Source organism: Ambystoma mexicanum, chromosome 6q (assembly GCF_040938575.1).
Source record: "Ambystoma mexicanum isolate Mex_15411 chromosome 6q, UKY_AmexF1_1, whole genome shotgun sequence".
NCBI classification, from domain to species: domain Eukaryota; kingdom Metazoa; phylum Chordata; class Amphibia; order Caudata; family Ambystomatidae; genus Ambystoma; species Ambystoma mexicanum.
Window position 1 is genome coordinate 1,582,856,209 of NC_090937.1, and position 27,125 is coordinate 1,582,883,333.

The 27,125-nt window shown below is 45.5% G+C and overlaps 1 protein-coding gene across 1 annotated transcript in view; it reads right to left on the bottom strand.

Annotated features, from left to right (window-relative positions):
- Positions 1–2,470: 2,470 nt before the first annotated feature.
- The window catches only part of SFXN5 (sideroflexin 5), a 1,920,751-nt gene continuing 1,896,096 nt past the window's right edge, over positions 2,471–27,125 (bottom strand). Inside the window, exon 14 of the mRNA XM_069632305.1 lies at positions 2,471–3,507. Coding sequence (XP_069488406.1) covers positions 3,430–3,507 — 78 coding nt within the window. The 3' untranslated portion in view covers positions 2,471–3,429. The remainder of the gene's footprint in view (positions 3,508–27,125) is intronic.

The window sequence follows — 27,125 nt, forward strand, 5'->3', positions numbered from 1 at the left end:
ATTTCATCTAAACTCCTGTGCCACAGACCTGTTTTTTCTGATGAAACCTATATGTTGCAAACTTAGAGTAACAACAGGATACACCCACTCCTTTGCAAAAATGGAATATTAAACAATGTACTCTTGCTTTGCTCTGTACACCTTATCGATATTCCAAGACTTTAGGCTATTTGAAATGAGTTTATTGTATGTTTACGTCCATTAGTGTTGACACGTGTTTCGGCCACACAAAGGCCTTTTTCAGAACTGGGCTATATACTTTCGAACCCACTCTTTCCTGTACATTACATGTGTTCCTTGTTTGTGGTCGTCGCTCCAGGAAAGAGTGGGTTCGAAAGTATATAGCCCAGTTCTGAAAAAGGCCTTTGTGGCCGAAACACATGTCAACACTGATGGGCGTAAACCTAAAATAAACTAATTTCAAATAACCTAAGGTCTTGTAATATCGATAAGGTGTACGGCGCAACGCAAGGGTACATTGTTTAATAAGTCTGTTTTAGTTTGCAGTGTGAGATATTAACCATTTGGAAAAAATAATCCCTGTATTCAATGCAAGATCAAAGCGCCCAATCGGCCAGTCTGGGATATCAACTCGCTGAACCAACGATTGGATTACAGGACACTGCGCCCGGTGTTGGTGTGCCAGGCACATTACCCACTAAAGGATTACAGCCTACCATGCACAATATGGAATCACAGTGTACACTTTGCACAGATCCTTTGCGCTACTCAGTTTACTCCCTCGACCTGGCCTTCCATAGTTGACAACAAATGCACAAAGTAGAGGTTTTTCTAACGTGTTGTGGTCATAAAAACAAAGTGCAGAGTAAAATAATCTTTTTCTGAAGTAATATTGTCACACACTTGACCAATAAGAGCTCACGTGAACCATCCTATGTCCTGACAACACGTGTGGGCTGCACTAATCTTCTTCTGCATGTTCCTTTGACCTCGGCATTCATATGGTTCCAGAATGCAGCTAACATGGGCTCCCGCTAGCATGTTAGAGTAATGTGTTAGTGCAAATCAGATGACCTACTGACTAACGGGAACATTTCATTTTCCTGGGTGCCGTTGCGGTGGGTGCTCTGGGCCTCATGGATTTTGCAGACAAATTGCTCTCTTCCTTGATGTTGTGGCATCCCTCCCACTAGTCGGGGTGCCCCTGCCCAGCTGCAGTAGCCTCTACATGTCGATCAGAGGGGACAGTGGGCTAGAACAACTATATGAAGCATTTCATTGTGGCAGACAGAGGATGAACAAAATGTACTTCTACAGGACTTGCCTTAACTGGCCAAGTAGGATATGGAAAGCGAAACAGTGCTGACAGTCGCTGGATCGGTTTCATCGACTGCGGGGGGAGGACTGGGGGGGCACTGTGAGGAGCATTCAGGTGTACCCTCCATCTTGTTAACTCTAGCCCCTTCTTGGAAAGAGACACATTTTGCATGACTTATATTACACTGAAATCCAAGGTGGGGGAAGCTCCAGAACCGTAATGCAAATCCTCGCAGCCATTGTCCAGGGTCCAAGTCGCAAGCTAAGGTCGGAGACCGTTTCAAGATTCTGTGCCTTACTTTTGAATGTCGGTGCGCAGTTGTAGTCTTTTTGCTTCTTTGTGCACAGACTTACATGGACAGGAGTGACAAACACTTGATTTCTGGCACCCATGCTGTGGGATAGCCCCCCACTTTCTATTCAACTAATGTAATGTTGTTGTTGATCTTGTAGCCTGTACAAAATCCCCACCCTAGTAGTCTGGAAGCCCTGAAGCATGTCTGGAAGTTGGCGGATCATGCCTGGGGATCTACGGACCATACTCTGTGTAAGAAAGGAAGAGAGCACGAGTGGACGGACAAGGGTACATATGAAACAAACAAGGGGTTTGTAATGTCATGATGTAATTGTAAGATGTATTTATTTTATTATGAGACAGAATGTGTGGCTCTGTCCTAGTCATAATGGAGAATTTTGCTTCGGGAAAGGGCTGAAACACAACTGAGCTTACAGTGTATACTTTATCAAATTTGTAAGCTCCAAATTGAAAAGTTCATAGGTATGCACACACAAGTACTAGCGCTTCTGCTGAGGTTATGGTATTGCGTGGAGGCTGAAGGGACACTCTGTTGTGCCTTCTCCGTGGTCCTACATGTCTGAGTGTGTGACACCACTCTTCTTCAGTTATTAGAATAGTTGGGATGCGGGTAACAAAAAAATACAGCGACTTTGGTTCTCCATTGTGACGTGCTCACCAGATTGGGGGGGGTGAGGGGGAAGAGAAGAGAGTAAGAGAGAGAAGAGAGTGAGTGTGAGAGAGAGAGAGAGAGAGAGAAAGAGAGAGAGAGAGAGAGAGTGTTAGTGTGAGTGTGTGTTTTTTTGTGCTATATACATTCTGCATAACCTATGGCCTGGCGTGCTATAAGCTGCTCGCATAGAGAGAACGGGCTGCAAAAACAATTGATTCCAAATGTTTGGTTTCTGACATGTTTACTTTGCATTATTTGGAATGTGCATTTGTATGTCAATCCTAAAAGTCATTTCATAAAAAAGATCAACAAATCATGTGAAATCAAAACATCAAAGGAGGAGTTGGGAGCTGCCCTTGGTTCTCGTATGGCTTTCTTTCATATGATCCCAGCATGTGGTTATGCATGATTGCCCAGGCTGGACTCCTAGTGGAAAAGACATCCCATGTCGCCGTCTGCACCAGCTGTTCCAATTCTAAAACATTGATCTGTCCCAATTCTTTTCAATTGGCCCATGCCAAAGATGCGTTCAAATGGAACACACTAAAATGGCATTTGTGCAGACCCTGTGTGTGTCCCACACCTGCTAGCACTGCCCAAGCAATGTAGAAATACATATTAGTATCGATTAACACAGCGTGTAACTATGCTGCAATGTTCCAGATCTCGCCCCTTCGCGTCTCCTCATGCATGCAACCAAATACAATGTAACATATTCGATTTGGGCGGAATTAAAACCTGTTAAGAGTTCATTCTTCAGCTAAATATCATTATGCTACCAAACAAGGCCCGTCTGCATCCTGAAAGCCAGAAGTCACTTCGGGCGTTCCCGGTGGTTACATTAATTCCCCTCCCCACTTCCATGCAGTGTTCCCAACTTGGGGTGTTATGTGTTCATTCTATTCTCTACAAATGCCCTAAACCCCACTCTGCAGGTTTGTTTCAGCAATGAGGCATGTTAATGCATTCTCCGCTCCCTACTACAGCGAGGTGGCAGTTCTCCGAATGTGTTAGAGCATCTCTCCAGCTGTCAGTACTGGTAAGGCAATGCTAACATGACACCCCTCCCTTGCAATTTGTATTCACCGTTCCCATCCCAACCGCCCCCAAACCCCCCCAGTAGAAAACTGGGAGAAGCGCTCCCTTCCATCTCCAGCTTCGTCACGCTCAGAGGATTCGCGTCTTATAATCCTTTGTTGTAGACGACGGTCTTGCTGGTGGTGGCTGCTGCAATTTCAGGTTCCAATCTGCAGGTCTCAATCTGCGGAAAAAGAGAACACTGACGGCTTAGAGGCGTTTAGAGGTGTTGGGCATGCATGCATTGTCAGTTCCATGAGAGGGCATGTCTGAGACAGTCAATCAGATGTCAGGATCAGGAATGTCAAACTGCTGCTAGCCGGTGCTAATCCAGACATCTCAAGTGCCTGCTGGTCAGGTCCTTGGAGAAGTGGCTGCACACAATTTAAGGAAAATGAAGGCAAGACGACACAATACACAGTATACCTTTTTAGCAGCAAAAAGCAGCAAGCCTGTCTGATGCATTAGAAGCAAGCAACTCATGAGCATGGCACGCACTACCTGGAAATTGACCAGAAAAGCATTGAACCTAGGGAGCAATGCATTCCTGCTTCCACCTTTATCTGGTATACACCTGATAACTATCAGAGCTGTGGAAATACAAGCACGCCTGGCTTCCATTCTGCAGTACCAATGGCGAGTGGGGGGAGCGGGGAAGAGCGGGGAAGAGGCAACTCTTAGGAATGGAGGTTTCATGCAATTTAAGGGTTCATTTCAGTGGTGATTTTGATTTTCTCTGACAAAAAGGGATGGCAGATACCAGTACTGTTGCATGCAGAGCTCTGTTGCTTATGCATGTGATCACTATCTCAAATGATACTTCCTGGTGAAAGGATTTAAATAGTCTACTTGGTGACATCAGACACGGTCATGCTATGCTGAGCCATAGAACCCCTCTACAGTCTGTGCAATGGTTTCAGGGAGCTGCTTTTTCAACCTTTGACTTATGTCAGTTTGTAACCCTATTGAAACTCAATGAAGACAAGCGCCAAGATAAATCATCATCACCACTATTTATTCATCCGATATTTGTGCCCTTTAGAGGACACGTGCTTTGGCTATGTGCCTTTTTCAAATCAGGGCATGCTCGTTTCTCATTAGTCCGGGTTGGTTTTACTGCATTCTTTGTCATCCACGTCGGCTTATCTTGGCCTTCGTCTTCATTGAGTATCAATAGGGTTACTAGACGAGCAGGATTTGGCTTTTGGCCGCTATACTCTTATGAGACTGGACAAGAACAAAACTAGGGCATTATCATTGGAGGAGTCGCTGAGAAAATCAGTTCAAAGAAAAAAGCCCCCAATTCCTTATGTCAGTTTGTGTTTCATACTGAGCACAAACTATTTCAGCAAAAAAGAGAAAACCGGGTAAAAGTCATCGCTATGGAAAGACACCACCTCATCCTCTCCAAACTAGCTTTGGCCACCCTCCTTCCCTTCTGTCCTATCCCTCTCTGGCCCACTCAGCCAGTCCTCCCCTCGTTCACACCCCTACTCTGGGTTCCTCAAACTCATAGCACTAAGCCAGCCATCGGGTTCCCCTGGAGATCCCTGTCCTGCTACACTTCTTAAAGAAATCCTAACTGCAACATGAGTTGAAAACACTGCCCAGGCCATTATTAACAACTCTCTCTCTTCTGATACTTTCCTGGAAGCCTTTAAAACCTCATATGTTAAACCCCGTTCTCAAAATCCCTCTCCCGACCCTCTCCTTCCTTCAAACTACAGACCTATCTCCGACACTGCTTCATTGCTAAACTCCTTAAACGTGCAGCTTACAAGCATCTCAGCCTATTAACACAAGCCAACATGCTCCTCGACCCAGCCCAATCTGGTGTCAGAGCCCTTTTAAGAACTGAATCTGCTCTTGTGTCCATCTGAGACAATCTAGTTGACCTGGATGGAAGCGCTGCACTCATCCTCCTCGATCTATCTGCTGCATTTGACACCATTGACCATGCAATTCTCTTGGACAGGCTTCACACAGTAGGCATCGGAGACTCTGCGCTAAAATGCATCTCATCATTCCTTTCTAATCTATCGCAAATCATGCTCCTCCGTCTTTCCCTTCTGGCCCTCACCCTGTCCCGATAGGGGTCCCTCAGGGAGACTCCGTCACCCGTTCTCTTCAATCTCTACCTTAGCCCACTGCCGGCACTCATACGCTCACACAACATTTCATGCTATAACTATACAGATGACAACCAGATCCTTTTCAAGATCCCCAAAACACAACATCCTCCCGACCCGACCTCTCCTCCAGCCTCTCGGCAATCAATCACTGGATGACAGCCAACCATCTTCTCCTCAAACCAGGCAAAACTAAAACACTACTATGCAGCAATATCACTCTCAACCCCCAACCAATACCCTGGCCACACGCGCTAGGAGCCCCACCGGCAGTTTCCACCTCTGTCCAAAATCTGCGTTGCACAATGGACTCAGAGCTATCCCTCTCCCATCACATCAACTCTGTGTCCAGAACATGCAACTTCTACTTACACATCCTAAGGCCATTCTTCCCTAACCTTTCCTACCCTCATAGACTCTCTGCAATACCTGCCATTATTCTCTCCTGCTTAGACTATGATAAATCCCTCTATCTAGGCGTCCCAGCATATCAGCTCAGGAAACTCCAACAAATCCAGAACTCTGAGACCAGAACCCACCAGGCCTCTCGCCCAAAGAACATACTACCCCCCCCCCTTAGAGCACTACACTGGCTCCTTATCAGCCGACAGGTCACCTTTAAAGCAATGTGCACCACTCACCATTGCCTCTACCACACTTGACCAGAGTTCCTCCAGGACAAGATCACTCACAACCATCCAACCAGATATCTCAGATCAGGCTTGGCACTCCTTCTCATAACCCCCCCCCCCCCCAACATCTCCACCAGATTGGCAGAATACACTTTCTCTATCCAAGCCCCTTCCATCTGGAACCCCCTTCCACTACACATCTGTTCCAACAAACACTGCCTCTCCTTCAGAAAGGCCCTAAAAATGTTTCCATTTCCAGTGGCATCCTGAAGCGTGCAGAGGAAGGGAGTCCCTCCCCATCACAACATCATCACTCTTCCAGCCACAGCCACGTTCCGATCCAAACTAGCCAGGCCACCTCCATCCTCTAGCAACCCCTAACAAAGACAGTGCAAAACTCCACCCAGGGACATGACCTGAGACCCGAGGCAGCAATGGCCTGGTGCCGCAGCAGCATGCCTCGCAAACTGGCAACCACTGTCCGTAATCCACCAACTACGGACATGCCAGGCTGTTGCAATAGTTAATACTTAATTGCTACGGGTATGAAATGTGTCGCACTCAGTTGGATTGTTGTGGGTAGAAAATGTATTGGACTTAGATGGTTTGTGAGGGATAGGAAAGGTATTAGAAATAGATGGATTGTTGTGGGTAGAAAATGTATTGGACTTAGATGGTTTGTGAGGGATAGGAAAGGTATTAGAAATAGATGGATTGTTGGGGGTAGGAAATGTACTGCACGTAGATGGTTTGTGAGGGATAGGAAAGGTATTAGAAATAGATGGATTGTTGGGGGTAGGAAATGTACTGCACGTAGATGGTTTGTGAGGGATAGGAAAGGTATTAGAAATAGATGGATTGTTGTGGGTAGAAAATGTATTGGACTTAGATGGTTTGTGAGGGATAGGAAAGGTATTAGAAATAGATGGATTGTTGGGGGTAGGAAATGTACTGCACGTAGATGGTTTGTGAGGGATAGGAAAGGTATTAGAAATAGATGGATTGTTGGGGGTAGGAAATGTACTGCACGTAGATGGTTTGTGAGGGATAGGAAAGGTATTAGAAATAGATGGATTGTTGGGTGTAGGAAATGTACTGCACGTAGATGGTTTGTGAGGGATAGGAAAGGTATTAGAAATAGATGGATTGTTGGGGGTAGGAAATGTACTGCACGTAGATGGTTTGTGAGGGATAGGAAAGGTATTAGAAATAGATGGATTGTTGGGGGTAGGAAATGTACTGCACTTAGATGGTTTGTGAGGGATAGGAAAGGTATTAGAATTAGATGGATTGTTGTGGGTAGAAAATGTATTGGCCTTAGATGGTTTGTGAGGGATAGGAAAGGTATTAGAAATAGATGGATTGTTGGCGGTAGGAAATGTACTGCACGTAGATGGTTTGTGAGGGATAGGAAAGGTATTAGACTTAGATGGATTGTTGGGCGTAGGAAGCGTCTCATCTGCAGCTGTATTGGGTGTCGGAAATGTGTTACACTTAGAAGGTTTTGTGAGGGATAGGAAATGTGTTACACTTAGAAGGTTTTGTGAGGGATAGGAAATGTGTTACACCTAGATGGATTGCTGGGTGTAAGAAAAAGGTCAGCCTCAATGATATCTGGGGGTAGGAAATGTGTTGCACTTAAATGGATTGTCGGGGGTAGGAAAGGTGTTGCACTCAGATGAATTGTTGGGGGCAGGACATGTATTACTCTTAGATGTTTTGTGAGGGACGGGAAATGTGTTGCTCCTAGGTGGATTGTTGGGGAATGGGGATTGCATTGCACTTGGATGGATCTTGCGGTGGCAAGCGTCATCCCACTTGGATGGTTTTTGGGGGGTAGGGAAAGACGTAGCACTTAGAAGACTGCACAGGTAGGCCTCCCCCGAACTGCACTTGAATATCTTAAGCTTAGCACATGCATGGCACTTAGAAGTAAGACAGCATGTAATGTTAGCCTGCCCTTACGCTCAAGATCTTTGCTGGTAACTTTCACTGCACCAGAGATCCTAAGTCAGCATTGGTATCCTGATATTGCAGTTAGTAGATGGCTGTTAGCATGCATTTAAAAAACTGGGCAGATAGTAAGACTTACAAGGTAACCTGTCTATGATGCTTTTAGAATCCTAGATCCCATGGTAGCCTGCCTGACATGCCTAAAAGTACTCGGACAGCCAGTATATTGCACTTAGAAAACATGAGGGTAGCCTCTCCATAGTGCCTAGAAGAATCTACGAAGGTAGCGGTTTGTCACCACAGAAGATCTGATGACACAGCAACATCAAAGATAAGCTCCATATGTGCTCCAGGTACCTATAAACGCACCACTCCGGTGGGCATTTGCTGCAGGCCTGGATTTCCATCCACACACGTAAGAATGCAGCTACGACCTATGACAAAATTCGGTCTAGCTGGACACTTAACGTTTTTAAGCTCACTCCAGACTTGTCTCAACACCTCTGGTATTGGAATACAGCAACAACTTACAACAACATGTTGGTTTAGCTGGACCCATAACAAGTCTCTTGCACTCGCACATTTCGTGATCCCCCCCCTCAGCACCCACATGCATGTTGTCTTGGGTTTCTTACTGGAGCCTAGCCGGTCCATCTAATCCCTAATCTTGGCCATATGCACACACGCATTCTAACTCTCTGAGAATCTTCCCATACACTGCACTGCCATCCCCGAGGGCGTTCCCATCACAAGCGCACTGAGAGTATAGTAATGGTAAAAGGCGCTATGCATATGACAATTACAATGCAAGATGTTGCAGCCAAAACCGGTTAAACTGCAGAGCAGGAACACCTGTTTTCACTAGTGTACATTCTTTCAGAGAACAGAATGTAGAGGCATTCCCCCCCTTATGAATAGAGAATGTACATGGATGAAGAACCAAAACAGATAAAGAAGGACCATGAATGCACACAGTGACTGCTCTTTAATAAACCCCACCCATGAACCTAATGGCAACCACACTCTGAATGAGTGAGGTATTAGATGTCTCAGCACATGTGCTGGCACTCCCTTACCCTTCCTACTACAAGGTCCGTCCAAGAGAAACACTTCTGAACACGAAGACACTCACTGATGAATGCGCTAAAGCGATTACCCAAGAGTCAACGACGCCGATTCAGCAGGCCTCAACTCCACGACAGCTCAGGCAGTGCTAAAGGGAATGGGGTTTTCACCCCAGCCAAATAACTCAGGTACTGATAAAACCAACCATGTCTCTTGAAGAAAACCAGACTTGGCGCCCAAGCAAGTATTACCAAAACGGGATGGCTGGTAGGCTTTGAATACATCATAACCACGGACACAGCTCTGGGCAACCCTCCGGACCATCGTTTTTTCAGCCTATCAAGCCATTACATTAAGGAAAAGACCATATGCAAATCAGGATTGATCCCACCAAAAAGGAGCAGTCCAGCCCAAATTGCTAGGTCACATGTCTTCCGCATGAGACTACAACCATCCCCAGACATGTTTCAGCCCAGGAAAGTATTAACAGTAATACATGTATACTACCATCAGAAGCCAGAAAGTGACAAACAAGACTTTGACCCTCAGATAGTCAATTTCAAAGTGGTGGAGAAACTTTATTTTTCCTCAATGAAAGTCCAAGACTTCCCCAACACATGTTATTTATAAATCATCTTTTTTTAGAAGTGTATGCCCATAACAATTAAGCAAGCAATCTCTTCCCCAAAAAAACAAAAGACAGGACTGTACAGACATCCAAAGTAGGCCATAAACCTGGCCCAAAGTAGGTGGTCCAATTATTTACAGCTGCAAGAAACTATTGTAAGCTACAGTACTCAAAAGGTATCCTTCTAGGAACTATGGATATAGGCCGGATACTTGTGGAGCCACAACTGCAAAGCCAAAACACTGACGTCAATACTCGGAACATGACCCAGAGTGAACCAATGGACCCATTTGGTGCAAATAACAGTATAGATGCAACACATCTTCAGAGAAGTCTAGCAACACCAAATGTATAGAAGTCGCAGACAGGGTGTTGCTTGCTGTGGACATTGCTGTTGCTAAAGTGTTTGCAAATTACTGGAACTCAGTGGAAAAGAACAGCTCAAGCATCTATTGGAACAGTAGAAGTTGGGACGGGGTGCAGGAAACCCTAAAGGTCACAAGCTTAACTACTTATGTAAACCTCTATGATTTGTGCAGTTTTTAAAAACAAAATACCCTAATACCCCTTCTGTAATGGCTTGGCAGGCTGAAAAGCAATGGTCTCCACAGGAATGGGAGGGTAGCCCCCTGAGGTCATATGAGAGGCGTTCTGGCTAGAAATACCGAAAGAAGACAGCACTTGCAAAATGAGAGAAGGGAATTAATGAGTTATGAACTTTGTCACTTAACAAATTCTCTGACCACTAGCAAGGACTGGAAAAAAGACTACAATTGCCATGGAACGACAAAGTGATCTAACAGGACCCTTTGAGACCTTTCAACATGATCACCCAAGTCAGCCTGAGGAGGGCATTCCTGAATTTAAACTGGGAAAACTGATTGCTTATCTCTAGCAGCGAGTAAAGCAGTACAATCCCCTTCTAAGAGCATGGATAAAGTCATTGCTGAAGCTCTCTCCAATTCTAATCCGGAAGAGAAGGGAATGAATGCTCCTGGAAAATGGAAACCCATTAAGGAGAGAATTCTCTGTGACCTAGCCAAATGTGTTAGTGTTCTGAGCTTCCATGCCTGGGTTGGCTCCTTTGAGAAGATAGTCCCTCAATTAGAGAGGGTGGACAGGGGTTGTCAAACAGACCATTGTACAATACAGGTGGACGCCAGTGATGTGGCGGTAAGTTGCCAAACCGACCTGAAGCCAACTAGTAGCCTACTGGCTGTAAACAAGGTATCTGCTATAAGCTATACCACATCGCAGGACCTAGCCCTTGGCGTGCCCTGCCACCTGGTCCTACTGTCCCTGTCCATAATGCAACCCTTAACTGTCCAAATTTGTCGGTCCGTAGGTGTTTCATGAATATATCCTCTGCCCCCTTTGAAGAGAGGTATACGTATTAGAACGGCTGCAATGTTAGAGATTGCGGATCCATATCTAAAAGGACTGGTCTTGGATCAAAGAAACGCGGTTATTGTGAATGTGAATAAACTCAAAAGATCAGAGCAGAGAGATGCCCTTCTGAACAAATTTTTGACTTAGTTACGCTCTAAAGCTGGCGGAGCTGTATTAGAACCAAGGACCTTACAGCGGTACTTGGTGAATGGCTCAGACTGTATTGTCATTGGCCGTGGCCGTGGTAATCTCCCATTCTTCCTGAGATGTAACAAATTGCTATGTATTTGCTTGATCTTCTGTGGTTTGTCTGCGCTCTGATGCCTACGGATGAGTTGATGCTTTATCAAAAATAATAAATAAATAAATAAAAATGGTGTATCTCAGAATATAAAGTAAAGCATCTCAGGAGGCTGGTCCCTACACGCCAATATTCATCCCCTGCACCCAACAGTCTTGAATCTGAAGATGAAGACCATTTACAAATATGTGAGATCCATGGAGTCCCCGTTATTGGGATATGTTGCTCATGATCATGGGATCAGGCCTCAACTTTGGATAGTGTTAAACCTTCCTTTGAATCACGCTCTTTTTATTAGTAGCCAATGCAAACGTGCAGAGCAAGAGCAACTTTGGGAGTTTCAATACATTACTTTTATTTTAATTTATTTGTATAAACACTGCAAAAAAGGTCTAGAGGCATATGGGCACCCAGGACTAGAGTAATCTCCAGAGATGGTTAGAGACATTACAAACAAGAAGCCTAAAACCTAGCTGCCTAAGCTATTGGAATTAACTTATCTATACAAACAAGTTTTCCGTTTTTTCTTAAAACTCTCCAATTACTTGCCTCTTCTGAGATCAAGGGGCATTGCATTCCAGCTCATGGGTGTCGCCCCCCAGAATGCACTTCTTTCGACAAAGGTCAGATTGGCTCTTGGCACCTCTAAAAGTTTGAGATTGTTTGATCAGAGGTTCCTGATTTCTTTTTTCTTGTTAAGTCTGTCCACCGCGTATGCTGGATACTGCCCTGACCAAGATTTATGGGTGATGGTGAGTAGGCGAAACTCAATCCTAGCCTCTATAGGCAGCCAATGAAGGCATCTCCTGGCATTAGCGACATGTTCACATTTCTTCAGTCCCATTATGTCTCTGATAGGGCTATTCTGTACCACCTGCAATCTAGCCACCTCTCCCTTCCCAATCCCCTCCAATAGACTAGAGCAGTAATCAATCATGGATTCAATAATCACTGGGCGAATATGGGAGAGAGGTCAGATGTAATATGCAGCTGAGGAGACCAGACTAGTTACCTGAGCCTTCATGGCAACGGTGTGGTCCAGTAAGACCCCACGTTGTCTTGGTCTTATTCTTGGTTAGTATTTTGTAGTCTGCAATAAGGAAACCTTTATATTCTGCACTGAGATTCTTCAGTCTACAGTCTTCAGTCCACTGTTTTTACAATCAATCAGCTACAGTAATAATTCTTGCAGAAATCTATCCTAGATACTGCAAATCCTAGAACAATGGTAAGATTATACTTGAAGGATAAAAGAGTAGAACGTTGCCACAAACTTTGATATAGCATGGAATGTTCTCTTATAAGAAGAGACTGACTACTGTCAACGCTGACTTTTGCAACTACACCTGCGGTGGATGTCGACGAGCCAGGAGGCCGCATCGCATTCTGGCTCACATGCACATTCGTATTTAGTATGGTCATCACCCCTCAGTGTGACAAGCCTTCTCCACTTTAGACACCCTTTACCCTTCTGGGACAAAGAGGAATAGAGGGTGCACACTCTCAATTTTATTGTCTAAGGAGTTACAAGTTTTAAGGAAAAAAGTTGGAAACTTATGGGTGCGGGGGAGGAAAGGCCACCTAAATATACAAAAAATTACAGCCAAAGGACAAACAAATGGTTCTACAAACGAATAAAATGGGAACTTTCCCCTGCCTCTGCTGCTCACACTGCAACAATGTCAGCAAAGGTGACAGTATTACTCATCCATACACGGGCAAAAAGATCAAACTACAGCATTATGCCACCTGTATGTCCACTGGTGTGATCTATGCGATTAAATGCCCATGCGGCAAACTCTACGTGGGGCAAACGACAAGATCTGTCAAAGATAGGCTTACAGAACACAAATCTAATATCAGGTGTAAAAACATGAAGTCACCCCTCTCGAGACATTTTATGGAGAACAACCACACTGTGCCCCAGGTCACATTTCAAGTACTAGAAGTAGTCAAAAAACCTTATAGAGGTGGTGATTACCATACAATACTTTCTTGCAGAGAGAAATACTGGATCCATACACTAAACACACTACTTCCTAGGGGCCTCAACGATGAATTTCCGTTTAAATGCTTCATTTAAAGAGGCGTGAGCAATTAGTCTTACTCTTCTAAAAATTAGGTATTTATTGTGTATTCTACTTTGCCTATTGTATTTTATCTTTATGTAAGTTGTATTGTTGTCTATGACTTCCACAAACTGGGATGTACTGCATAATTATGTAATTATGCAGACAGTGACCATGTATCTTTACATTTTATAACTCAGTAATGTGTGAAATATCTATGTACAACAGATATGGACATGTTAAATCGACTATGTTTAACTCCTTTTTCCTTTTTTGTAAATCTAAAGCCACCCAACCGCAATACTAATGACCTGACTTTCAACATCAGGTTATCTGATTTCCATATTCCATATACAACTGTAAACCTACTCCCTTGCTGGCTTTTTCTTATTCGGCATTTTGAATATACTAAAACATGGCCGCCGCTGCACACAGGCTCCTGCGAGCTTTCCACTTTCCACGAGTCTTATCGGTAGTCCCTCATTTGTTTTCACGAACTACGCACTATACGTGCAGCCAAATGCGCACAGGAGGGTCCTTCGCTTCGCTGTGAGCGTTCTCGCCTAGCAACAATTTCCATCCACGAACGAGTTCCCCCGATCTGGATGTATGACTCGCATTGGAGATTAACTTCACGCCAGGCACAGATCTCTGTCTCTGGAGACCGTGCTACGTTGTGATTATAGTAAGTTCCTTCACTTACACACCACAACTGGTAATTGATGTATGTCCCTTCATTCGTCCACCCTTACTAACTCATAGCTCTTTCAGGCAATCCACAGACCCAACCATCGTGTCCCAGCCAATATCGATCAGTGACTACACGCTGTTTTCGGGCACCCAGTTCACAGGATTCCACTGTACCTTGACGGAAATTCACCTCGCTAGGGTGAGTCCCTGCTTCTCTCTTGACTCCACTTAGTTCGTGTCCACTCTGTTGCCACTCCATGTTACCATGCACACAATTAATTACCTGCATCATTTATTGCAGTGCACTGGGCTCCAGCTCCATTCTTTTTTTTTGATAACACATTTTATTACATTTTGTGCAATAGAACAACAACATACCAAACCTTAGTTATAAGACTTTGCATACAGGTGACAGAGTAGCACGGATAAGAGTATTTGGATATAAACAACCGTAGAGATACCAATACTGATAATATATTGGACGGTAAGATAGCTGGTAGGTAGTGCAACGTGGTATAGTGCAAGACCCCACAGCGGATGATATTGGCGGGTGTAGGCCTTGTACATTTTACAACAATACAGTTTGGCGATATTATACCAGAGTTATATAGTCTGTTCCCATTTTCCCCAGATCTTATCTGCCTTGCTCGGGCAGCCTCTAGCTTGGTAGACTCGGCGCTCCTTCAGGATGGCTGCGTCCACGTCCGTTATCCAGTGATCGTATTTTGGGGTGTTTTCTGAGCCCCACAACTGTGCAATGTTCCTTTTAGCAATTCCTATGGCTGTTGAAACAAGTATTTTTTCAAATCGTGACAATTCTACTGTATCAGCGATGCCCAATAGCAGGAGTTTGGGCTCCGTTGGAATCGGGCGGCATATGGCCCTGGAGAGTCTCGCGCTGCATTTATGCCAGAAGCGTTGTATGCGTGGGCATTGCCAGAGGATATGGTAGAAGGATCCTTCTTCTTGTCTACAACGTAGGCAATTGGGATCGGATGTTCTGCCCCATTTGAAGAGGGCTATTCGAGGATAGTATATCCTGTGGAGAATCTTAAGTTGTACTAATCTAATGCGTGCTGAGATTGCGCATTCTCTAGGATACATCAGGATTTCAATCCAGTCCTCAGGCAATATGGGGCCAACATCAATTTCCCATTTCGTCTTCAGATTCAATAGTTCCTTTGTGGCAAATGAAGAAATAGCATTGTACATGGTAGATGTAACTTTATTACTCACGCTATCAACAACTATATTTCTTTCTATTGGCGTGCATTCTGGCATGTCCACAAGTTGGGTCCTGTGCAAAGCAAGTGCATGCTGCAGTTGCCCATAGTGGTATTGTTCAGTCTCCAGGAGGCCATGTGCGGTAGCGAGCTCAGGAAATTCTCTCAATCGGTCATTCACGATTATCTGTTGGATTGTCTGTATTTCAGCTGCGGCCCAGTTTAGCCATTTCGGGAGATCAACAAGGTTCGGGAGCCGCGCATTGTTCCATATGGGTTGGACTGGGGTAATTTTGTTGTCCCAACCTAAGTGTTTATGTACCTGCTTCCATACCAAGGCTGTGTGTACTGCTATCGTGCATTCGGGCGGGCGGGTTTGTTTGCAGTAGAGGCTTTCGAGAGGGGACATACGGTGTCTCGCTGCTAGCTCTGCTCTTATATGTGGGGTGATCGGGTCTCCGTGTAATATGTCATTGACTGTTGCCATTTGCGTCGCCCAATAATAGATCTGGATATTCGGGAGTCCAATTCCCCCCTCCCAAACCAAGCGCTGGAGAGTTGAGAGGGCAATTCTCGGGCGTTTCCCACCCCACAGGAGTGTCCGTGTTGTGGTATCTATTCTGTAGAATTCCGCAGTGGGAACATGTAGGGGGGCATTCTGGAGAATGTATAAGAAGCGGGGTAGGGTCAACATCTTGAAGAGTGCCGCCCTTCCGAGCAGTGTCAGTGGTAGCGCCTGCCAGTGGACTACGTCTTGCTCATATCTTTTAATAACTGGATGTAGGTTTTGCTTTATATAGCTATCCAGCCCATTGGTTATTAGAATGCCCAAGTATCGGAACTGTTTGGTTTCAACCTTATATGGGGAGCCGGATGCTGGTATGCAGTCCACCCCTTTAACTGGGAACAATATGGATTTAGACCAATTTACTTTGAGTCCGCTAAAGAGTCTGTACTCTGTTAGGAGTTGTGTGACCACAGAGCAGGAGGACGCTGGGTCGCCCAGGTAAATTAGGAGATCGTCTGCATAGAGGGATACTCTATCTTCCCAATTCGGGCCCCATCTGAAGCCAGACCACGTGTTGGTGTCTCGCAGGAGGGCTGCTAATGGTTCTATTATTAGTGCAAAAAGCATTGCCGAAAGTGGGCAACCTTGTCTGGTTCCCTTGCCTAATCGGATGATGCGCGATGGCCATCCATTTACTCTAACTTCGGCCAGTGGGTTATTATATAGGAGTTGCACCCATCGTATGAACGGTTCCCCGAATTGCATCTTACGCATTATGGCTCACAGCGCTTCCCAATGAACAGAATCGAATGCTTTCTCAAAGTCTATGGCCAACAGGGCCAGGGAGTGTTGTAGGGCTGGTGCTCTCTCCAGTGCGAGGTGCAATCTACAAATGTTCATTCTGGTTGACCTCTGGGGCATGAAGCCACATTGGTCTGGATGGATCAAAGATGTAATAACTACTTGTAATCTATTGGCTAATATTTTAGCTAGTATTTTAGCTTCACTATTAATGAGGGATATGGGTCGATAGGAGGTGCATTCTTCTGGGGGCTTATCCTTTTTGGGAATTACTATGATGGTGGCCTTGCGGAGATCTGTTGGGAGCTCACCATGTTGTAGGGAGTATTCAAACATATTGAGCAGGTGAGGGTGTATATTCAGATGGTTTAGCTTTTTCCAGATGTCAACTGGGAACCCGTTCGGGCCTGGGGTCTTACCAGCTTGGAGTTGTCCTATGGCAGTTGATATTTCAGTCGTAGTGATTTTGCTGTCTAGAGCGGAGATTTGTTCTGTGGTGAGTGTTGGGAGGGCAATATTGGTTAGTATAGTAGTATCTATGACAATGCTGGGGGGTTTGTACAGGTCCTCATAGAACTCGGCAAAGCTTTCTGCAATCTCTGCATCGGTGTGAACTAAGTTTGCGTTTAGAGTTCTAATATGCTTCACCTTCTGTTGACCTTGGTCCCGTTTTTCGAGCCACGCAAGCATTTTGCCTGCCTTGTCTCCTGTCTCATATACACGTGCCTTCATTGCAGCGTGTGCTTTCTTAGCACAGTCCAGTGACAGATTGTGCAGCTTTTTCCGTGCCAACAATAGGGCCCTATTCGTCTCCGGGGTGTCACTGGCGATGTGTTCCAGTTCTTTGGATACGACCGCACTCTCCGCCTCGATGATTTTTTCACAGTGTTTCTTTTTTTTATGGGACGTCCATGATATAATTTCTCCTCGGAGAACTGGATTATACGCCTCCCACAATGTAATGGGGTTGTCCACCGAATCTGCATTAAGTTCGAAATAATCGGAGGTGGTTGTCTCCAACATCTCCTGAAATTCTGGGAATCCTAGGTAGTAGGATTTCAACCGCCATGAGGGTGGCGGTCGTGGTCTTTCCGTTTCCAATTCAAGCAGGAGTGGGGAATGGTCGGAGATTCCTCGAGGGAGGAAGGATGCACTGCTTAATTTGTGAATAGATTGATGTGGGAGGAAGAAATAATCTATCCTAGACATCGAGGCATGGGCCCCCGAGTGGAAGGAGTACTGCCGTGTCTGAGCATGAAGGGCTCTCCACGCATCACATAGGCCCATTGCTGACACAAAGGAAGCCAATCTAGTCGTGGTGGCCGGGTTCCTGGCTCTCAGGTGTGTACGGTCTAGGGTATAATCCATGACCTCGTTGAAGTCACCTGCAATCACCATTGTGTCTGCAAGTCCCGTTGCCACAATGGGGGTAATTTCGTTTAACAGGTCATTCAGGAGAGCTGGGGGGGAGTATACTGCCATGAGTGCCAGTGTTTGATTCCATAGCGTTGCTTGAATGTAGACATATCGGCCTCCTGTGTCTTGCAGTGTGTTCATGATTGCTAGAGGAAGCCTCTTGTGAACTAGTATGAGGACCCCCCTCGCACCCATAGAGAAGCCAGCGTGCACCGCGGTGCGGTAGTTTGATCTTTGGAAGAATTTTCATATGTTTCCGGCTAGGTGCGTTTCGGTGAGCATGACTATATCTGGGGAGTGTCTGTTTAGATGCTGGAGGACCAGGCGTCTTTTGATGCTATTGCCTAATCCGTTCACATTCCATACCAGGAGTTTGAGTTTTCTTTGGTTTGGAGTGTTCTCAGCTGTCAGTGTTGTTCTGGGGTTTGTTTTCACAGGTGGATCTCCTCGGTTGTATGCCCGTCATATCCATCACGCTCATTCTGCGTAGCGTATCCGTCTTGCCGCTGTATGCTGAACAATGAATACATATAATAAAACCAACTCCCCCCTCCCCGTACTCCACCCACAACTGAAGCATCTGTCGACCCAGTGTTTAACCTTTAAACAAATTAACTGTAAATTACATCGAACTGCCCTGTGACAATCCGAGTCCAGAGCACAAGTGTGCCAGGTGTTGTGTCACTGAGAGCGACACAGGGCAGGGCAGTGGAGCTCCGCTATGAGGCGCTTCGAGTTTGTTTTATGCCCGGTGGGAGGGGGGCCGCCGTTTGGGTGGCCGCCAGCCGGGGTTGCCATCATCGACACTTTGCGATGTACGAAGCGGCACTTTGCGGTATATTGGTAGTGATGTGGATGTCCAGGATCTTGGCGATGTTTACTGCGCTCCCTCATGTTGGGGGATTCCAATCTGCAGTTGTTGTTGTTGCGGTTCATGTTCGGGTGGTCGCTCAGGATGAGGCCTGTTCCGTTCTCCTCTCCGTCTCCCGTCGGTACTCCAGTCGCCTTCAATATGCCTTTCAGCCCAACTCCACGCCTCTCTTGTGTCAGCAAAGTGTACTGTTGTATTTTTGTGAAATATCTTAAGTTGGGCGGGGAATACGAGCCCGTATTTGACTCCCATTGATTGGAGGCGTTTTTTGAGGGGGTCAAAGGATTGACGCGCTTTCTGAACTTCTCTGGTGAAGTCGGGGAAAAAGGCAATTCTTGATCCATTGTACGTAATATTTCCTTTAGACCTCGCCAGCTGCAGTACTGTGTCTCTATCTCTATAGTTTAGGAACCTTGCTATGACTATACGTGGCGGTGCTCCCGGTGTGATCTTGCCGGTGGGAATACGATGGGCACGCTCAATGGAAAAGAACTTGGAGAAGGATTGTACGTCGTATATGTCTGCGAGCCACCCCTCCAGGAAGAGCTCCATACAGTCTCCTTCTGTCTTTTCTGGAAGGCCGAGAATACGGACATTGTTGCGCCTTGACCTGCCTTCACTATCATCTGCTCTTGCCTCCAGGAGCTTTATTCGTGCTATCATGCCAGCCATCTGGCGGTTAACTCCATGGAGGTTGTCCTCAGTCTCAGAGATCCGCATCTCCGCTTCCCCAGTGCGTGAGGTTAGCTTCTGGAGGTCATGCCTTAGCAAGGATACGTCCTCACCTATACTGTCCATCTTTTTCTCCATGGAAGTTCTGGAGCTGGCAATGGCGCCCATAATGTCTCTGAGGGAGATATTCTCTTCCATGCTATCTGAGTCATTGAGTCCTGTTGTAGCGATCTTTCTGGGGACCGAGACATTGGTGTAGTTGCATATTGTTCAATCCTGCTTTGTGTGGAGGTCTTCCTGGGTCTGTCTTTCCCCATTGCAGGTGCCTTGGTGAAGTGGCTTTGCAGGTCCAAGGTCTACCCGGGAGGGGAGGCCCGCTGCAAGGCAGGGAGACAGGTATTGCTGAAGGGGAGGGAGATTCCGGTATGATTGGTCTGCTTTTTCAACTCTATGCAGTAGGGGTGTTTACAATTCTGTGGTGCGTGTCAGGGACAATTTACTCACTGCGATTTCTTGGGAGTTAGTTCCAGTAACTCTCACCGTGGTGTAAGGGCGCTCTATAAGTACACTCAGGGAGGGCAGCGATGCTTGATTTTCCGAGGCTGCGTTTATCGGTTGGGGAAAGCGACGTTTGCCGAGCAGAGGAGGCACCGGGATAGCAATCATGCAGGGCCCCCCAACAACCGCGTGGTTTGTATTGTTTGACGCTTTCTGATGTGTAGACGAGATAGCCTGGACTTATTCGGGGTTAATGGTCCTTCAGAGCGTGGCCTTTATTCATGTATGTCCGGGCAGTGTCACACAGGATGACCGGGTTCTAACCCACGTCCTCGATGCTCACAGTGCCGGCAGGGTCGCCGGCGAGTTGGTCTTGAAGCTCTTGGGGTGTTCCCTGCGGCTCGGGGTACCCTGGTTGTTTTGCAGCTTTATTGCCGTGTTGCCTGCGGCCTATGTGGGGAACACCAGGGCCCGCCTCGGGCCGTGCCGGTCCAAGCCAGGGGACCAGGGGACCAGGATCAGTTCTCCCTCCCTCCCCTCTCCTTACCGGCGTAGTATTGTCCGCAGCCGGGGAGGCCGTTGAGCCCGTGCAGGCGCTCTACGAGGAGCGGAGCGCCCACATTCGCAGCACAGGGGCTGCGGCCCGGCCGGCCTCCGCCTCGCGTTGGCCCTCTCTGAGGAAGGGGGATGGGGGGGGCTCTCTCTGGCGTTTTCCTATGCGTCCGATGAGGTGGTCTCCGGGCTGTGTGCCCCTTGCGCCCGCCGGCAACCGCCCAGGTCTGGTGCCGCTCAGGCGCGGCAGGCGGGCGCGGCGGGAGGAGCACTCGTCGCCGCCGCGAACAGTCAGCGTAGCCCCGCAGTTGGAGAGGCGGGCGAAACGCCGGCTCGAGGTGATCGATTCGCTTTCCGGAGCCGATGGGTGGGTGATTGCACGTCGCTCGTTCTCTCCTGGGCCTGCTGCAGCTCCAGGCCTCGCGATCTCCGCCTCTCCGCCTCTCGTGCCCTCAGGCGGCCATCTTGGTCACCCACCACGATCTGTTGTCTGTGGTCTCCGCGGGGAGTTTCTCGCGAAGCTCGCACCGAATCTGATCCGGGATGTTCTGGATCGAAGCAGCAAGGTTTCGGACGTCTCACCGATATTTTGGGGACTCCGCAGTTGTATTTTAGTCGCAGGATGAATGAAGGATTGGGCTGGCGGCCGGGAGCGGCGAGGGATCACGTCCTCATCTAGCGCCCGCTGGCCACGCCCCTCCAGCTCCATTCTTGATCTGTTAAGTGTTCCATGTTCGATTGAACCCCTTTTCCACAGAGACATCACGTAACGCAACAGTACAAAGGATCCTTCTGGTCATGGTGAGCAAATGTTTAGCCCTTATGTTCCTGAGATTCCTAGTCACTGGTTCCTTCGTTTAACCCCTCTTTTGATGATTTCTCTAACAATTGACCAATTTGGCTACTTTAGATTGGGTTGCTTGTGGCTTTGGATATAATTTAACCAAAATTGTGAAAATTAAATTTAACTATAGTTCTTTTCTCTGTGACTGTAGATAGACTGTGATATACAGCCTATTGCTAAAATACAACTGTGTAATTGTGAATACAACGTAGGCTGTTGAATTAACTTGATAGCCACACAATCCTGATTTTCTTTTTGAATGTTTTCTCTATATTCTCTACATTTACTTCTTTTGCATGATCTTTGGCTCATGATGAAGAGAATTTGCTTCTCGAAACACTTCAGCCGTCCTCAATGAACTGAACTTTTTCTGCTATTTGCGTTTGGAATAAACAATACTTTTTTATTTATACTCAAACAATGGATTGGATTATAATAATTGACTAAACCTACTTTCCAATTGAATATTTTGATTGTGCACTGTTAATAAGTTTCTTTGAACTGATACTTAGGTGGCTTTTCGACGCAATATAAAGGTGTGCAGGGGAAGGGAGGGTTCCAGTTTGGATCCTCTTCTTTTTGCTTTTGTACCCCTTACCCTTCTCCCAGGAGTCATGCCTCGACCCTCCCCCTTTCCTGCCACATCTCTCTAAGAAGTGAGTGCAAGCGTTGCACTCATATGTTCTCTTCAAAGCCTATAATAAAAACCGGAGTTCAACAAAAAGAATCGTGGATTATGTTTGCTCCCAAGCCTGTTCTACATATTGGGAATGCCCTACCTGCTTTTGCTACCAAAAGTCATTGAGGCGACTGACGGGCTCTTTAAATCATTTTGGTGAAAGAGCAGTAACTGTGGGTCCGTCTCTCCTTTCTTAAAATGAGTACTGCCAAAAGTGGGTGACACCAATCATAACTGGCTTTAAATGGAAAATGGGTTTATCCAGTAACCTAGAAAATGTAATTTCCACCAATAAAAACCTACCGGTTGCTGGAGCAATGTATTTTAAGAATGAAGACGTACAGTGGCTTGAATGGTTGGAGCTTCTATTAGATGGACAGGCCTCGTTAAGGGGGAATCCAGCCTTAAACTGTAATAACAAGAATTTATTCTGGCCATCCTGGGTCAATATGAGGATATTCATGATCAAATCTCTCTTTGTGCCCCTCGAGATTAAGTAGAAGCTCCATGATTGTTGAGCTGTAAGAAACTTTGTCAGCCCTTCATAGTGGAATTTAATATCAATACACATACCCCCTTTGGTTACTCTAGCTCAGCCCTAGCACTTGAATGTCTAACATAATATTTAATTTGACTCATAAACCTATTTACATATATCTTGACAGCTACAGTTCACAATGGGAAGATTGTACATTTCCGGGGTCTTACATGGTGAAAGTTATCAGTGGCTGGAGCCTATTGGAAACTTGACTTTACTCTTTGATATGTCGATATGTTTGTCAAAACCCAATGACAACATAACATAACCACTATTTCCTGGCACTCTCATATTCGTCGGCCCCTTTATCCTAATGCACCCACTCTGTTTCATTGGATCTTTGTGCTTCCACTAAATAATGCCTCCTTGAATATCCCACCCTTTCGAATGTCGCCCCCAGAACCACTCTCCCACACACTACAAGCTGCGGATTCCATTATTGTTCACCACATACCCCCCTGCTGGCATTGCTAATGATGGGATTTCACCCCACACTCCCCGCTTTGCTCCTCCATGCCTCTCGATCCTGTGCACTCATTGCGGGGGTGGGGCTCTGCCACTCTACCCCCCCCACACCCCCTAATCCCACTGCCCCCCACCCCCACACCATGATCACCTCTGCCGTTCGCTCTTGCCGCACTGTGCTCCACTTTCTGGCTCAGTGCAACAAATAGTGGACACAGAAAGTGGACAACACTTTCGCCGGCACTGCGCTCGCTGCGCAGGCCATTCGATGGCCCAAGGGTTCGGCTACCTGTGTTCAGCGAACAAGGGTAAAACCGTTCCATGTGCACCTTTTATTCTCCGTCACCCGCTCAAACAAACCTCCCTAAATCTTTAAAAACCTACGTGCTCTGTCAAATGGCACCTTGGTTCTTCGTGTACAGCAGACATTCAAATATACGTGATTTCCTTCCAGTCTGAAATGCAAAAACAAGTGTTTGAAATCAGGTTGTAATATGTCATCTGGCCCTCATGAAGTGTGTAAATTATCTCAAAAGGTAAGAACCCTCCCCCTCCTCAGGCCTCACCTTCTTTACAAAAGTGACATCTTGACAGGGGAGCAGAGGGGGGCGTTTGGGGAGGGAGTAGGATACGGAGGGGAGGGTCTGGTGACACACAAAAGCATTGCTCGGAAAGAGCCGGTGCTCCAGAATCGCAAAGGGCTTTCGAGGCTGTTTAACCTAGTTAGACAAATTAGCAAAAAATTGTGCCAAACAATTTAGGCATTTAAAATATTCAATGTTTAAATTTAAAAAAAAAACACCGAAGAAACTGTTCCTAGCATTCAGCTGCAAAACCCAACAACGTATAACATGAAAGCAATGTTAACATGAGGTGCAAGATAACCCTTCAGCAAAGCTGTTAAGCAATCACAGAGGCATCATGGGAAATAGCACTTCATTTATTCAAATGCACATATGTCAGGCTTTGCACCATATGTCATTCCAAGCTATTTACAGTAATAATTAAATCTTAATCAACGTTTAACCTCTGTAAAATGTTTGAAGCATCTAATCACCCTTCAGACTGCACTAATGAAGGCGAAATATATAAACATAAAAGGGAAAATGATGCATAGATATCACACCAGAAAGAACAGTAATTGCAAAATTGTATTTCTTTTAAATATAATCAGTGAATTATGTAAAGTAAGTCAAACGCGTATTTTAAGTTAAGCCATCTTGGGTGTCAGAGGTGTGAGCAGCTAATTTTGTGCTGCGATCCATAACAGATGCCGCGTATTTTCTTTTAGTGCCGTTATTAGCAACTTTCCCATTGCTTCTTTTACGGAAACACAAAGTACTGAATTTTAATCTGTGAAGCTAATAACCAAAGATAGTGTCGGGAAAAGTGACTCTGAATAAACTAAAGGAAAGAGAAAAAAGCCTCTGTACATAAATCCATTAACATGAGCTCATGTACTCAGGGCCTTTACTGGGTCTAGGAAATCGGCTACGCAGTGATTGGCTGAAGGGAGTGAAAGGGCGGGCCTTTGGCCCACAGGCAATGAGGATTACTTCAACCCCTCCTACCCCCCAACCCAGCCAGCGGGTAAAGGGTGAACAAACACTGTGTGCAAGATCTTGCATGATAGCTCTATGGAATGGAGAGAGTAGCACCGGTCCAGGAGTATGGCGGGGTGACTAATCTGGCAATATCCATGGGGATCAGCCAACGGAATCACCATGTGACAGTGTACAAATCTGCGTCTTCAGCTGACTTTTAAAGTGGGCGTAAAAGGGAGCAAAAAAATGTATGTCACACTGGAAAGGTAAACTAGAATTAGGAGCCATGCCTTGGGCATCGCAGCATAAAGATGGGGAATTCGCAACAAGGAGACAGTCTGTGTGTCTCTTGAAATGGAAGCAAAATGCCGGCCAAACTCCTCTCTCTACCACTAGGAAGATAATTTCAAGGGATCTCATGAATGCTATTGTTGTCTAATTCACTACTGTGCAATTATATGATGAAGGGGGTGGAATTGCGCTTGACACCATTAAGATAAGAAACTACAATCAAGATACAGTATTTTAATGAAATAAGATGAAGAACAGCCGACACGTGTTTCGACACTCGGGTCGTCTTCAAGGCTGAATGGTTAAACCACATTCAAGTAACATGAAAAGCATATTAAGTGAATAAAAATAAATAATAACATTGTGCATCAGCATGTATAACAATGTAAAGTGCAAAATTGAATAACATATGTATGAGACAATTGCAAGAAACATATTTTTTGAAAAAAGAGAGAATATTGCATAATCCAGCATGAAAAAATGAAAAAATGAAAAACAAATAAAGGACATACCATATCAGGTAAGGAGGGTAGGACAGCAGTTACAGATCAATATAGGCACACAGCATTAAGGACAAAAGTGGGGAAAATATTCATAAGCATAGTTATAATTAATACTGTGTCATCTTCAAGTATCGTTGATGCCACAAACACCACTGCAAAACCCCCATGCAGATCACGCACCAGCACAGTGCAGTAAGTAAAGAGTAGTAGTGTAGATGCAGGAAAGTAGTCCAATTGACAGTGGTGCCGGTGGCCATCAAGAAAAAATATATATAGATGGCACCCGTAACAGAAGTTGCAGAGTCAATAAATATGGTGCTAAAGAAGATGGGTGGATCCAAGCACAGCGTCCATTGAGGAATCACCAATTCTAATAGAGAACCCGTTACAAGAAAACCCATAAGCACGGTATCAAAGGGACCATATAGGTCAGTGAGGGATAGTGTAACCAATAAAGATATGCTTACCATAAGGAATTAGGAATGGCCAATAAGTATAAGAATCCTGTTGGAACATGACCAAAAGTAAATTAGTGATGGAATCCAGGAAATACCTGGAATCAAATAATGAAAAGAAAATGAAAGTTATCGTGACTCACCAAAATGGAGATTGGTAGGTTCGTACCCGTTAAAGGGCGTATTTAAACTGATGAAATCAATAGGAAACGCCAATTGGCTAGGACAAATATATCACCTGCAAAAATAGCACAATGAATGAGAGATTGGAAAATGGAATCACAAGTTGACGTCCACGGGCAAAATGAGAAACTACTTACTCGGTAAATCGAGTATGGAACAAACAGAGTGAAACAAATCCAGCGAATGCTTACCTGGGTCGCTCTGAAATACTAATGGCCACCGTGGACATCACGGAAGTGACAACGACGGAGGCGTTAACGAGTTACGTCGCGTGAGTGACGTACAATGTCAACACAGTGACGTCGGCAGAAGTGAAATTCAATTAAGTCGCAAAGATGACGTATTATGTTAACAAGGGACTGGGGTACTGTGTGCGTTATCGCGATCGCCGCGTACATATCATGAGTGACTTGAAATGTAATACTATTCATTATTCGCACAGATATTCAGTAACTAATACTAAAGTTAATTCTTTGAACGCAAAGGGGGTGATTGGAGATCAATGTCACTAAATAATGCACAAAAGAAAATTCAATTAAGTCGCAAAGATAACAAATTGTTTCAACAAGGGACCGGGGTACTACGTGCGTGACCGCGATCGCCGAGTACATGTCATGAGTGACTTGAAATTGAATGCTGTTCATTATTCGCACAGATATTCAGTAACTAATACTAAAATTCTTTCTTTGAACGAAAGGAGGGTGGTTGGAGATCAATGTCACTAAATAATGCACAGAAGGAACGATTGAAAATTCCTCAAAAGCCTAAAACCAAGATAGGTTCAATGGTCGAAAGAAATGATTGAGGGCACAAGAGGTGCCAGACCGAAAGGAGAAACGGTCAAATGCCGTCAGGGTGATGGTGAATGATTAAACCCTTTAAGTTGGCACTAAATGCAAACGA